The sequence below is a fragment of the Rhinopithecus bieti genome, unplaced genomic scaffold (assembly GCF_001698545.2).
Source record: "Rhinopithecus bieti isolate Rb0 unplaced genomic scaffold, ASM169854v2 scaffold_15813, whole genome shotgun sequence".
In the NCBI taxonomy this organism is placed as follows: domain Eukaryota; kingdom Metazoa; phylum Chordata; class Mammalia; order Primates; family Cercopithecidae; genus Rhinopithecus; species Rhinopithecus bieti.
The window spans coordinates 67787-80490 of NW_016809040.1; the positions used below are offsets into that span (position 1 = coordinate 67787).

Below are 12704 nucleotides of genomic sequence, written 5' to 3' on the forward strand. Positions count from 1 at the left end.
GGGGAGGGGGGAGGGATTGCATTGGGGAGTTATACATGATATAAATGATGAATTGATGGGTGCTGACGAGTTGATGGGTGCAGCACACCAACATGGCACAAGTATACATATGTAACAAACCTGCACGTTATGCACATGTACCCTAGAACTTAAAGTATAATAAAAATAAATAAAGAAAGAAAGAAAAGAAAAAAAAAAAAAGAATGAAGCCTTAATTGCATATAAATGTGAAATTGGCATATCCAAATATTCTGTAAATATTTAAGAAAAACAGAAGGTTGCACTCAGTCCTCAGAACTGAGGTGGGGCAAAAAACAACACTACTTTGCTGAAGGTATGTCTGAGTTAGAAATAAGGTAGAGCTAGGAGACCTAGAAGACCAGCAGATGTAGGACAATTCTCCTTTTTCAATGGCAAGGGGGACCTGACCCAGCATGAAATGAGATAAAGGAACAGAAGAAGAGGACAGTCATCAAGGTGGCTGTGGGAGAGGAGATGCAGGAGGAGAGACTGGCAGGAGAAATTAAGTCAAATTAAGTCTTTGTGGGCACCAGGTAAAGCCTCCACTTCCTTCCTCTATCAGGGCAGCTGTTTCTGGATTGTTGTTTGTAATACAAGGATGTAAGATAGGAACAGAAGCCCCCAGTGGCCCCACACCATTCACTCAGTCAGTGACTCAGGTTAAACTGGTGATTCCTTTCTCCCCATCCCTCCCGGCTCGGTGCTGTAAACCAAAAACAAAACACTGAACCCCCCAACCGACTGAATGGACCTCTTCTCTTGGCTAAGGGGATTTAAAAGTAGACCTGAAAAATTAGTTCAGGCCATGATGGGAAGAAGGGGTTGAACATGCCTCATTATACTCTCTTCCCTTCAAAATTCAGGCACAACTGACCAGCATTAACATTAAAACACAGATCTTAAGACAAAACAGACTCTTTGTGGCAATAAGATACCAAATTCCAACCTGACTTTAGCATTGCATTACATGACAGATAGCAGGCCCTGAAAGAAATTAAAAGTATTTTACCCTAAAATATATCTCTTTGACATATTCTGAAATGACCCTGCAAAGCCGTCTCTTGCGGGGTAAATTTACATTCTGTAGAGAATCCCCTTTCCTTTCCAGGTCCTTTTCTGATCTTGAAGAGATTGGCTGAGAGTTGAGCACATTTTAAAGGTCTGAAGAGGAAATATTTGCCATCTATTGTCTCTAAGAGTAGCCACTTCATCTACATAATAAGAACCTTGGTCTCCACAACCCCTTCTCTTAACCCAGACATTCCTTGCTATCAATTCTAGGTCTTTAGATGGTAACTCTTTTCCCAATTGTTAATCAGAAAATCTTTAAATCCACCTGTGACCTGTAAGCCTCCACTTCAAGTTGTCCTGCCTTTCCAGACCAAACAAATGTATAACTCACATGCAATCATTGATGTGTTATGTCTCCTTGAGGTATAAAACCAAGCTATAACCTAACAAACACAGGTTCTCAGGACCTCTTGAGACTGTGTCTTGGGCCTTGATCATTCATATTTGGCTCAGAATAAACGTCTTTAAATATTTTACAGAGTTTGACTGTTTTCATCAACCGTGACACAGACTGAACCCCTCCCATCACTCCCTGAACCATTCCCTTTCTAGGGAGTCAGTATGTAAGCCATAGTCATTCTCAGGTACCTCTAAATTCCAGATCCTGTCCCACAAGCCCCACACTCCAAACCATGAAGGAGAAATCTGCTTCAGTTCCATTTCACTAGAGAGACAGTAAAAGGGAGTGATCAAGAGCACAGACTCAAGAGCCATGTGTTTGGATTCAAATCCCAGCTCCACCACTCACTCGCTGTGTGATCTAAGGAGAGTTACTCAACCTCTCTATGCCTCAATTTCATCATCTGTAGAGTGGCAAAAATAATAGTACCTACTTCACAGGGGTTTTGTAAAGATGAAATACATTGAATATATAAAAGAACTTAGAACTGTCCTTGCAGAAGTGGGAACAAGCTGTGTGGGAGGATTTTTTTTCTGAATAAATTATACTTGAGTGTGTGTGCATGCACAAACACAGGGATACACATTTTCAAAGCTGTAATAGCTCAAGTACCTTCTAATTGATTTTGAGATGTTATCTGATCTTATTACAGGAGCAGATAATTTTACTTTCCAAAGGTGGCGAATATTTTAGATGAATTAGACTTGTTCTTAATATTTGCCCATTTCCCTAGATTATCTGTAATTATACCGACTATTTCATAGGATACAAAATTTCAGTTAGAAGGAGTAAATTCAAGAGATCTGTCGTACAATATGGTGACTATAGTAAACAACAGTGCATTGAAAATTGCTGGAATTTTGTTTAAATCTGCAAAAAAAAACTCTTCTCACTAAATTATTTGATATTGGAAATAGTTACTTTTTCAGAAAAAAAAGTTATATTAACATATAATGGGCTTAATAATGTTATTTTAAATGAATTTAAAACATGTTTTAAAAATAACTGTCCTGGCAGAATGTAAGCATTATGCTCTTCGCACCGCTGCTACTGCTATTGCTGTTATTATGATTATTATTATTAGAGTTTGGGCTATTCTGAGGATGTGTTTTAGAAAGGCTTCACTCCCAGCCCCGCATCCAGTTCCTCATCTTCCTCTGTAAGGCATTAGGATATCTCCTTTCAGCACCTTCCTCAGAAAATCCTACCCCAAACATAAACAGTTGCCAAACTCCTCTCTCATAGCCAAGTCTGAATTAAATCCCTTTTCTCCCTTTATATTTGTAACTTTCTCCCTCATCTCATATCTAGGATGTGGCACAACATCTGATAAAATAATGACAGTAATAAATTAAGAAAGGCAAACATTCTTCTCTCTAGATTCCTTATAAGGCAAAGTCATTCTCAAAGAAATTGCGGCAGATGCGATATGTTGGCATGTCATGTATTAATACTTAATGAGAAAAACAGGGAGATGACAGTGGAGTATCAACAGCAGTCATGGTATGGTACACCTACAGCCACATGTCACCACATGCTGCAGAGAGAAGCCGCCCAGCTGCCAGACCTAAATACTTGGAAATCTTGCTCTTAAGACCTGGTGATCAAAATTTCAGAAGAGTGACCAGTGTCCATTCAGCATAGATTTCCACTGAATGCTGGGCACCGAGGAGGGTGCTAGGATTACAACATTAAACAAGAATAAGACATGATCACTGCCTTCAAAGGGCTTATGGGCTGGTGGGTTGCAACCAAGTACAGTGTGACTATTACCGTGAAAGGTACAGGGGTTCCAGCTCCATTAGGAATTGGATACCCTTTATAGTATCTCCATCTTACAGAGAAGGAAATGAAGGCACAGAGAGGTCATCGGCTAATAAGCAGTGGAGCCAGGATTCAAACCCAGGCAGTTCAGGCTCTAGATCTGTGGCCTCAAACACTATGTTCTGGTGACTGGTGATCAACATCTTTCATCTGAAAATGTCTGGTGCTTCTTACATTAGATTACTTCTTACTCTAACAGTCATCTAAGAGCTTGTCAGTCAAGGCACCCCCAAAAAAATCTTCCACATGGGGAGAAAATGGAGAAGAGGACACAGTATCTGTGAAGCAAAAATAAATCCGTGAAGCAAAATAAATTCAGGAAGCAAAATATAATGATGGTTTGTAAAATTTGCTTTAACTTGATAGCCCTTTCCACTTTGATCTATGGAAGTCTATGTTTGAAGGAAAAGGTAAGGGGATTTTAAAATACGAATGCTACAGGAAAGAAAATATGTTTTGAGTTTGTTGAGATGGAACTATGAGAGAGGGGTTGACTAAGGTAAGTACCCAAAATATGAGGTAATATAAATGTCTAGTGGCTGGAAACTGCTTGCAAAGTTATATGAATGAATAGGAGCTCTGTGAGGGGTGGAGGAGAGGTCATACTGGGGCAGATTCAGGGGACTCACATGCATCTAATTTGAAATCCATGTCTTCCACCTTTTGTCACTCACCTCTTCTACCTTCCATCTACTTCAACACTTAGCACCTTATCAGGTATTTCTTTTCTGAGAAATTAAAAAACAAGCAAATGGTGGGGCTGGGCACAGTGTCTCATGCCTGTAATCCCAGCACTTCGGGAGACCAAGGTGAGAAGACTGCTTAAGGCCAGGAGCTCAAGACCAGTCTAGCCAAAACAGTAGAGACCTTTCCTCTACAAAAAAAATTAAAAAATTAGGCAAGTGTGGGGGAAAGGGGAGGGAGCACATTAGGACAAATACCTAATGCATGTGGAGCTTAAAACCTAGATGATGGGTTGATAGGTGCAGCAAACCACCATGTCACGTGTATACCTATGTAACAAACCTGCACATTCAGCACATGTGTCCCAGAATTAAAAAAAAAAAAAAAAATTAGCCAGGTATGGTGGTGCGTGCCTGTGGTCACAGCTACTTGGGAAGCTGAGGCAGGAAGATCACCTGAGCCCAGGAGGTAGAGCCTGCTATGAGCTATAATCACACAACTGCATTCCAGCCTGGGTGACAGAGTGAGACACTGTCTCATAAATAAACCACAAACGAACAAATGGTATAAATTTTACTCTATTTGTAATGATTATTAATCATTATTTATATAATTATGTAATGATTAGTTAATCACTTATATTTTGGTGTCTGCAGCTTGCCTGCAGTGTATCCAGTGCTTTAGTACATGATCTTACCTAACCCTTACAACAATCCAGTGAGATGAGTACTATGATCAGCCCCATTGTAATGCCTCAAGAAACTGAGGAATAAGCAGATTTGTGGGGGTGGTTGTACTTTAGCACAGGGATCCTGGTCGTCATCTCCCTTCAATGTGGCTAGGGCTAACAGACAAGTAGAGGGGAACACAGGCATTGTCTAGTGACAAGATGCTGTTCCTAGTCTTTTCATCTGACACCTCAGTCTTCCTCTCACATAAGCAAGCAGACAAAAATGACAAGAGCAAGGCCCCTCCTCTGAAGGTCTAGCCCGTACTGCTTCCACTGTAGTCTCTGTCTCTGAATCATCACATCTCCGGTGCAGAGCTGAAATTGAGCCTTCCATCAGCCAGTCCCATCACTGCTCACTGCCTCCCTACCCCAGTCCATTAGCAGGTGGACCTCTTGGTCACCTCTGGCTTTGTTTGATTTTCAAGCAAAAAAAAAAGTACTAAGAAACTACCCCTTCCTGAGGACCTACTATACACCAGGCTCACTCAATCCTCATAGCACCCCATGAGGCAAAGTAGTACTATTCTCCTATTAAAAGATTGACCCAGAGAATTTAAATTATTTGTCCAAAGTCACATAACTAGTAGGTAGTCAGCTCTTAGTCAATAGATCGCCGCCCAAAAAAGCAATCTTTTATTAACAGCACCTATTTGACCTTTTCTTATTTATGCTCACCCTATTCCAGCTTTCTACCCAACAATGTCGGTAGACATGATAAAATATTTCACCAACTCCATGCCCGCCATCCTGCCCTGCAACTGGTGGTTAAGCATGATTCAAAGGCAGTACTAATGCAAAGCCAGCAGTTTGTAGAGCTGATTTATCATCTAACATGCTGGACCAACTCTCTACCTAGGGACCTAAATTCTTCTATTGACCTAACAGCCCACGCAACCTACCACACTAAAAGAAGGTGCTCAGATTCCTCCTCATCCCCAGCCTAAAGATACTCCTATATATTAAGGTCTAGCAGCCACCAACAGCACCCAGATCCCCCTGGGATAAGCAATGATGCATGAGTTTGCCTCTGAACACCTGAAAGCATCATAATTCAAGAAATGCAGAGGACAAGCTGTGCAGGACTCCTGAAATAATTGAAACTGACCCATAACTCACCAGCCACCATGGGAAATTCTATCGCTTTGCTTCCATAGCTAGAAATCAAATCACAAAAATAGGATCAGATCTCTTATTTGGAGCCTTAGACGTGCAACGTCATCTTTTTTTTTTTCTTTTTTTTTTTGAGACGGAGTCTTGCTCTGTCTCCGGGGCTGGAGTGCAGTGGCCGGATCTCAGCTCACTGCAAGCTCCGCCTCCCGGGTTTACGCCATTCTCCTGCCTCAGCCTCCCGAGTAGCTGGGACTACAGGCACCCGCCACCTCGCCTGGCTAGTTTTTTGTATTTTTTAGTAGAGACGGGGTTTCACCGGGTTAGCCAGGATGGTCTCGATCTCCTGACCTCGTGATCCGCCCGTCTCGGCCTCCCAAAGTGCCGGGATTACAGGCTTGAGCCACCGCGCCCGGCCGTGCAACGTCATCTTTAATGACTCCTGGCAAAAAATGCTCATTACAGATCTCAGCCAATCTAAATTAAAACGTGAAATCCAAAAGTTAAGCAGAAAATTATCATTTTCTCAGGTCCATAAGACCATGGAAAAATCATGCAAGTGGGAATACAGGTACTCCTTGGAGTCTTGTTATATCTGTAAATAATCTGAGCAGAAATTATATGAAAGAGAAGGTTTACGAGGAAAGAAAAACAAACCCATCAGGTCCTAACTTTCAGGTTTGGGCCTTCTTGGTGAATTGCAATTTTTCACAGTCAATTTGAACTAGCATGGCAAGGAAGATTCTCTCTCTGGTAATGGCCAATTTTGTCTTTTCTATGATGTAGAGCTCATATTCCTCTGATATGGCAGGCTGCTGACTTCAAGTCTCTCAATGCTAAGTAGGCTGAAAGATGATGCAATCAGTCAGCACGGTGTTCAGGAGGTTATGGCTCCACTAAAATGGAGGCAGGGCTAAATATTCCTCTATCAGCAGTTCTAAATCTCAGTCAGCGTAGATCTCTGAGAAGTTCAGGTAACCATTAAATCATCTCTGGAGATTCTTCCCTCCACTTCCCATCCACCGTACCCTTTACGTCACCTTGTGAATAGCTGACATGACCCAGCAGAATAATTTGCATCACCAGCGTTCACATCTGCTCATGATTAAATTCTTCTCAAACCTAAATCCAGGAAGAGAGCCATTCCCTGTCTGCAGCAATACTTCAACAGATGACCCAGAAAAAGTAAGGTTAGCTGTTAACAGAAATTACAAATTCAAAACCTAGTTTCCTTTAACAAGCATTCTTAAAGAGAAAAGTTAGAGAATGAGACCAAGACCAGTGTCAGGGTTATGCTACCAGATACTGAACATGAAACATGGTCAACCTCCTCCTACTAGTCAAGGAGCATCTGCAAATCACACAAAAGAGACACTAATTGTTATTCTTTTTGTTTTTTCAATTAAAAAACTACTTCTGAGTCTTACATTGTACACTGAATCTCAGAAAAAGTTTATCTCCATACCTAAATTTAGCTACTTAGTATGAAATGGCCATTCTGCACAAAGACCTGTGTGTTTCTAAGTATAATTAGCAGCCTGGAAAATCCTTCAAGAAACCTAAAAATGTGGAGAGGAAAACCTACACCTATGCATGCTAAAGAAGCTAGGATGAAAGTCTAGGTCACTCCCAGGAAAGGCCTTCTTTGTTATTTTGTCACATGCCCTCAGAAACACCTCTTTTTAGAACCACATCACTCCAAGGGGTCACCCCAGAGCTTCCTCCTCAGAATAACTTTTCATTACTACTCTATTGTCCACATTTGTCTTAAAACTTTAACTGAGTGAGGCGAGAGAGTGTCTCAGCAGCCTGGGGTCTCAACTATATGAGTCTAGTTCTAATCAAGACAGTGACAAAGGTCTTGACAGACATGTTCTCTCCATGTCTGTGGTTGACATAGAACTGAAGGTCTTCCTTGGACAAAAAAAAATATTAAAATAAAGGACAAGAAGACAACCATTTTGAGTATGAAATAGTCAACTGCCAAAACTGCCTCTGGTGACACAATAGGTTGGTATTTATGGACATGGACCCAGAAACCAGCATGCATGCCAGGGAGTTATGATTTTATCATGCAAGCCAATACAGGAGAAGCCTTTCAGGGGAATGTGCTTCCCAAGAAATGCAACAGTACAAGCATTCACACTGAGTAGGCACAGGGACTGTGCAAGGTTCACACCAGACACTTGTGACATGTTCCCAAACCATGCTGGGTCCCAACCCATTGACTCAGTAAGTGACTTTGATGAGTAAATCAAAAGTTAACAGAGCCTTCCAACCAGCGTCACCTTTTCAACGAAATCCATTCCTTGGCCTTCTAGTTAGAGAGTACCTCTTTGCCAACATTCCCCAATCTTGCCATGAAAACAGGGCAACCTGTGATATTTGATGAAGTAAGGACAAATCAAAGTAACTACTTGACATTCCTTGCAATCACCATAGGAAATTTCTTACTCCAAGAAGCAAGCTGGACCAAAAATAAAATGTATTTAGAGAGGCTCTGATAAATTCAGCATCTGTAACAAGTTACTATGAAAAATCAAGATGTTGAGTGCTACCCACCTCCTTTTGAACAGCAACATTAGATATGGCAGTATTTATTGAGCTCTTCCCCTACCTGTGTCTTGGGTTTTTTTGCCTACAGAGATGAAATTTAAGAATGAATAAGCCTGTAATCCCAGCTACTGGGGGGCTGAGGTGGAAGGATCTAGCCCAGAGTTTGAGACTAGCCTGGGAAACATAGCAAGAACTTGTCTCAAAAATTAAAAAATAAAAAGGAATGAGCCACATGAATCAGCCACCGACTCCCATGGTTGTGCCAGTGCTGACTCTGAGGTTCTTCCATTAGGTTTCCCATTGCAAATGCAATCCTGTCACTTATTACACTCTGGAAGTGATAAGAGGAACACAGCAACAAGTCCATCACGTTGAAAACAACAATCCGAAATGGCAGAAGGACTAAGGAAAAAAAGACTCCACACCAACCATAAGACTATGGGTCAAAATCTAGAAAAGAAAATTTCAGAAAAAAAGTGTCTGTCTATCATGTTCACTGAGCATAAGAATAACACAAGTGTTAAAGCTAACATTAGTAAACATCTATATTATACCACCTGCTCTACATGCATTAGGTTATTTAATCTTCAAAACAACTCCTTGAGACAGAGATTATCTTTACTACTGTTTAAGAGATAAGAAAAATGAAACTTAGAGACATTTATAAATAGTATGCTGCAACACTGGCCGAATCTATTATCCTGAGTCTATTTTTCTTAACAGTCTCACGTATACTGATGTCATTTTCAAGACAAAGAGAAAGCAATTAAAAAATCAAGATACAGTAGCCTTTCCCAAGTTAGTAAGAAACCACTTCAAACATAACCCTTTGTGCACCAGTACACAGACTCAGAAAGAAACTTTCTTATCTCACCCATCGACATAGACTAATCATAATTGTGAGAGACCCAGAAAGCATGGATTAGTCATCCTGTTAGTAAGATGAAGAAACAGATGCCAAATGCAGCTTGAGTGAGAGACAGGGAGAGGACAGTAGCCCGAACCCTTTGAGGCCTGTCCAGCCGTGCTCCTCCCACTGGACACGCCTGACCAACTTTAGCAAACCCAGCGTCTGACCTCCACATCCCGGTGAAACTGAACATGGTGCTCACGCAGCGAGGGAGGGCGGGCGGAGTGAGTCCATCCAGGCGCATGAGCAGAGCCGGCACGCCAAAGAGCACCAAGTACTTCACGTAGAAAAAGAGCACCTGGGCTAACGCCAGTCCTCCTAAAAGGCAAACAGGCCAGTCAGACACACGGATGAGAGTCACAGTAGCTTCCTGGAGGAGACCAGTACCCCAGGAGCTATGCCAACTGCCTCGCTTCTCCACCCACCCCTTCCTCCCTTCCACTCGCACATTTTACAAAAGTATCCCACGTTGGTTTTCTTCAATGAAATTTTTTGTTTAACAAAAAATGAAATTTCATTATTGTGACAGGCAAGAGGACCTCTTAGCAGTCATGCTTTTACAGATACTAGGAAAGAGAATGCCCAAAATGTGTACATTGCATTAAAAAAATATTACAAAGGGGAAAATCCTTCCAAAATCTTTCAAAACCTACATGATAATGGGTACAAAAAAAAAAGAATAAGATCTAGTATTTGACTGAATAACAGGGTAACTTTGGTAAATAATTAATTACACATTTTAAAATAACTAGAAAAATATAATTGGGTTATTTGTAACACAAAGGATAAATGCTTGAGGTAATGGATACCCTATTTACCCTGATGTGATTATTATACACTGAATGCCTGTATCGATTATTATGCATCATATGCCTGTTTGCTGTATCCCCCATACCTCATACATATATACACCTACAATGCACACCCAAAATTTAAAAGTTAAAGAAAACCGACGTGAGTCTATACCCTTTAGCATAACTAGAATCGAAAGGTCAGATCAGCAAGTGTTGATGAAGATCTGGAGAAACTCGAACCACCAGGCACAGCTGCTGGGAGTGTAGAGCGAGGGAGCTGCTTTGGAAAACAGTCTGGTGGTTCCCCAAATGATTAAGCAGAGTTACACATGACCCAGCAACTCCACTCCTTGTTATATGCCCAAGAGAAATGAAATGTTCACACAAAACATATGTTCACACAAAAACTTATACTCCAATGTACAGAGCAGCATTATTCACAACAGCCAAAAGAGGAGACCACCTAAACATCCATCAGCAGATGAATGGATAAACACAATGTGGTCTGTCTACACAACAGAATAACTTTGCACCATAAAAAGGAATGAAGTACTGATAAATGCCACAATGTGGATGAACCCTGAAAACATGAAGCTAAGTGAAACAAGCCAGTCACAAAAGACCACATATTGTATTATTCCATTCATATGAAGACCCAGAATAGGGAAATCTATAGAGACAAAGTAGGTTAGTGGTTTCTTGGGGAGAGGGGGCAGCAATTAATAAAAGGTGGGGTTTCTTTTCAAGACGATGAAAATATTCTAAAACTGGTGGTGGTGATAGGTGAATCATATCTGTGAATATAGTAAAAGTCATTGAACTGTACAATTTAAAGGGGTGGATTTTATGGTATGTGAGGTATCTTCCAATAAAGCTCTTTGGAAAAAAAAAAAAGGAAAACTCACATGAAGGCCTGAGGTCTAGCGGAGTAAGGAGGCAGTGGGTCTGCCAGAGCAGTGCCCGCAAGAAGGCCACAGGCCAAGCCCAGAAGGAGCCCCCAGGGAAGATGATAAATGGTCACATGCTCTCTCACCTCAAGATTGCCCTCCCCACTGTGCAGAAAATTACTGCAGGACATGTCGGTGTGGCAGACCAGGTTATCTTCTGGGATATTCTGAAGGAAATAACCAAGCTTCAGAGAGGTACTAGCAGAAAATACCACTGTCTGTCCTCTTTGATGCCACACTAGGATCTTTGAAAGAATGTCACTATTATCGAGTGTGTGGCTATAAATGGTAACCCTGGTGCCAGAAGAAAAACATAAGCCACTTTCTGAATATATAGTTTGGGTGATGGCAGGTGGTGGTTCAAATGTGAAAGTCATACATCCTACAAGGAGAAACCCCTGGGGACCGCTGTGTCTCATTCCCATTCAGAAGTGATCAAACAGGTTCTTCAGACTTTTGAAAATCAGACTACAGTCATACCTACTGAAGGGCTAGGGATAAACTTTCAGCATTCTTAGATGTGCCTGATAAGAGTCAGGAAAAAAATCTGATATATGTGTGTGAATATATATGTACACATACAAGTGAATATAGGTATACACCACACGTTCAGCAAGAAGTGAGACATATGTCCTAGCAATACTATCATAAAATACTTGAAGGGCATGTGATCACTCTGGGTGACAAATCAGTCTCACTGGCTGAGATGGCAATGAGGGAGGCTCACAACTCATGCAAAATGAACCACTAGGCTCTAGCCAGAAAAATTCCACAACTAGAGATGGCAGGACACATATGTAAGAATGACTGATTAAAGGGTACAATGCTTCCAGAGCTGAAAATGATCCACCTGAAGAACTGAAGGCATCAATGGACCTATGGAAGACCATGCATCGTTAAGGCCGTGCCAAGCTCTTACGTACATGAAGCATCACAGACTTCTCCTCCCTGCTAACAGGATGCCAGATTAGGAAAAATGGGTTGCTTCATGTCTCAAGTATTGCTTTATTTTTTACACTATTTTTGTACATTTGTCAGATTCAAGGCATATAAATTAAAATCTATGGCTGAGTCTACATTTTTATGACTCGCTGTTTGTACAAAATATTCACTATTTGTTAGTATTTTCACACAGAACTGGGCTAAGGAAAAGATTGATTTTGCATAGATGTTTAATAAACTCTACTGCTAAATATAATTAAAGATTTAGGTTGATTTGGGTTTTCTTAAAGCACTAGGTGAATGGAAAGCATGTATACATATGTAACAAACCTGCACGTTGTGCACATGTACCCTAGAACTTTAAAAAAAAAAAAAGATACAGAGAAAAGTTAATCAGATAACCAACAAAATGATTAATTAAATACATTTTTATAATATTAAAAAAAAAGAAGTCACACAAGTGCTCTATTTTCCTGTCACTGAGTATTTCTTATGACTTAAGATATGAAAGGCTTAAATAGATTTTTTCCTTGAAATTTTAATATCTGGTTTACAAGCTTATATAATAAAAGACACATAATGATTTTTAAAACAATATTAAATTTAAAGATTAAATTACAAATAATAATTTGCGTGTTAATTTTCTTTAAAAATTGGGTTTGCACCGTGGATTTCACTACTCTGCTGTCTTGCTGTTGATTTTCATTATCCCTTTGAA

General features: G+C 40.6%; 1 protein-coding gene across 1 annotated transcript in view; it reads right to left on the minus strand.

The window, feature by feature from the left end:
• The window catches only part of LOC108539521 (protein-cysteine N-palmitoyltransferase HHAT), a gene marked incomplete at its 3' end in the record, with an annotated part of 212538 nt that overhangs the window by 65703 nt on the left and 134131 nt on the right, over positions 1-12704 (minus strand). The window contains exon 8 of the mRNA XM_017888279.1: positions 9471-9621. Coding sequence (XP_017743768.1) covers positions 9471-9621 — 151 coding nt within the window. The remainder of the gene's footprint in view (positions 1-9470; positions 9622-12704) is intronic.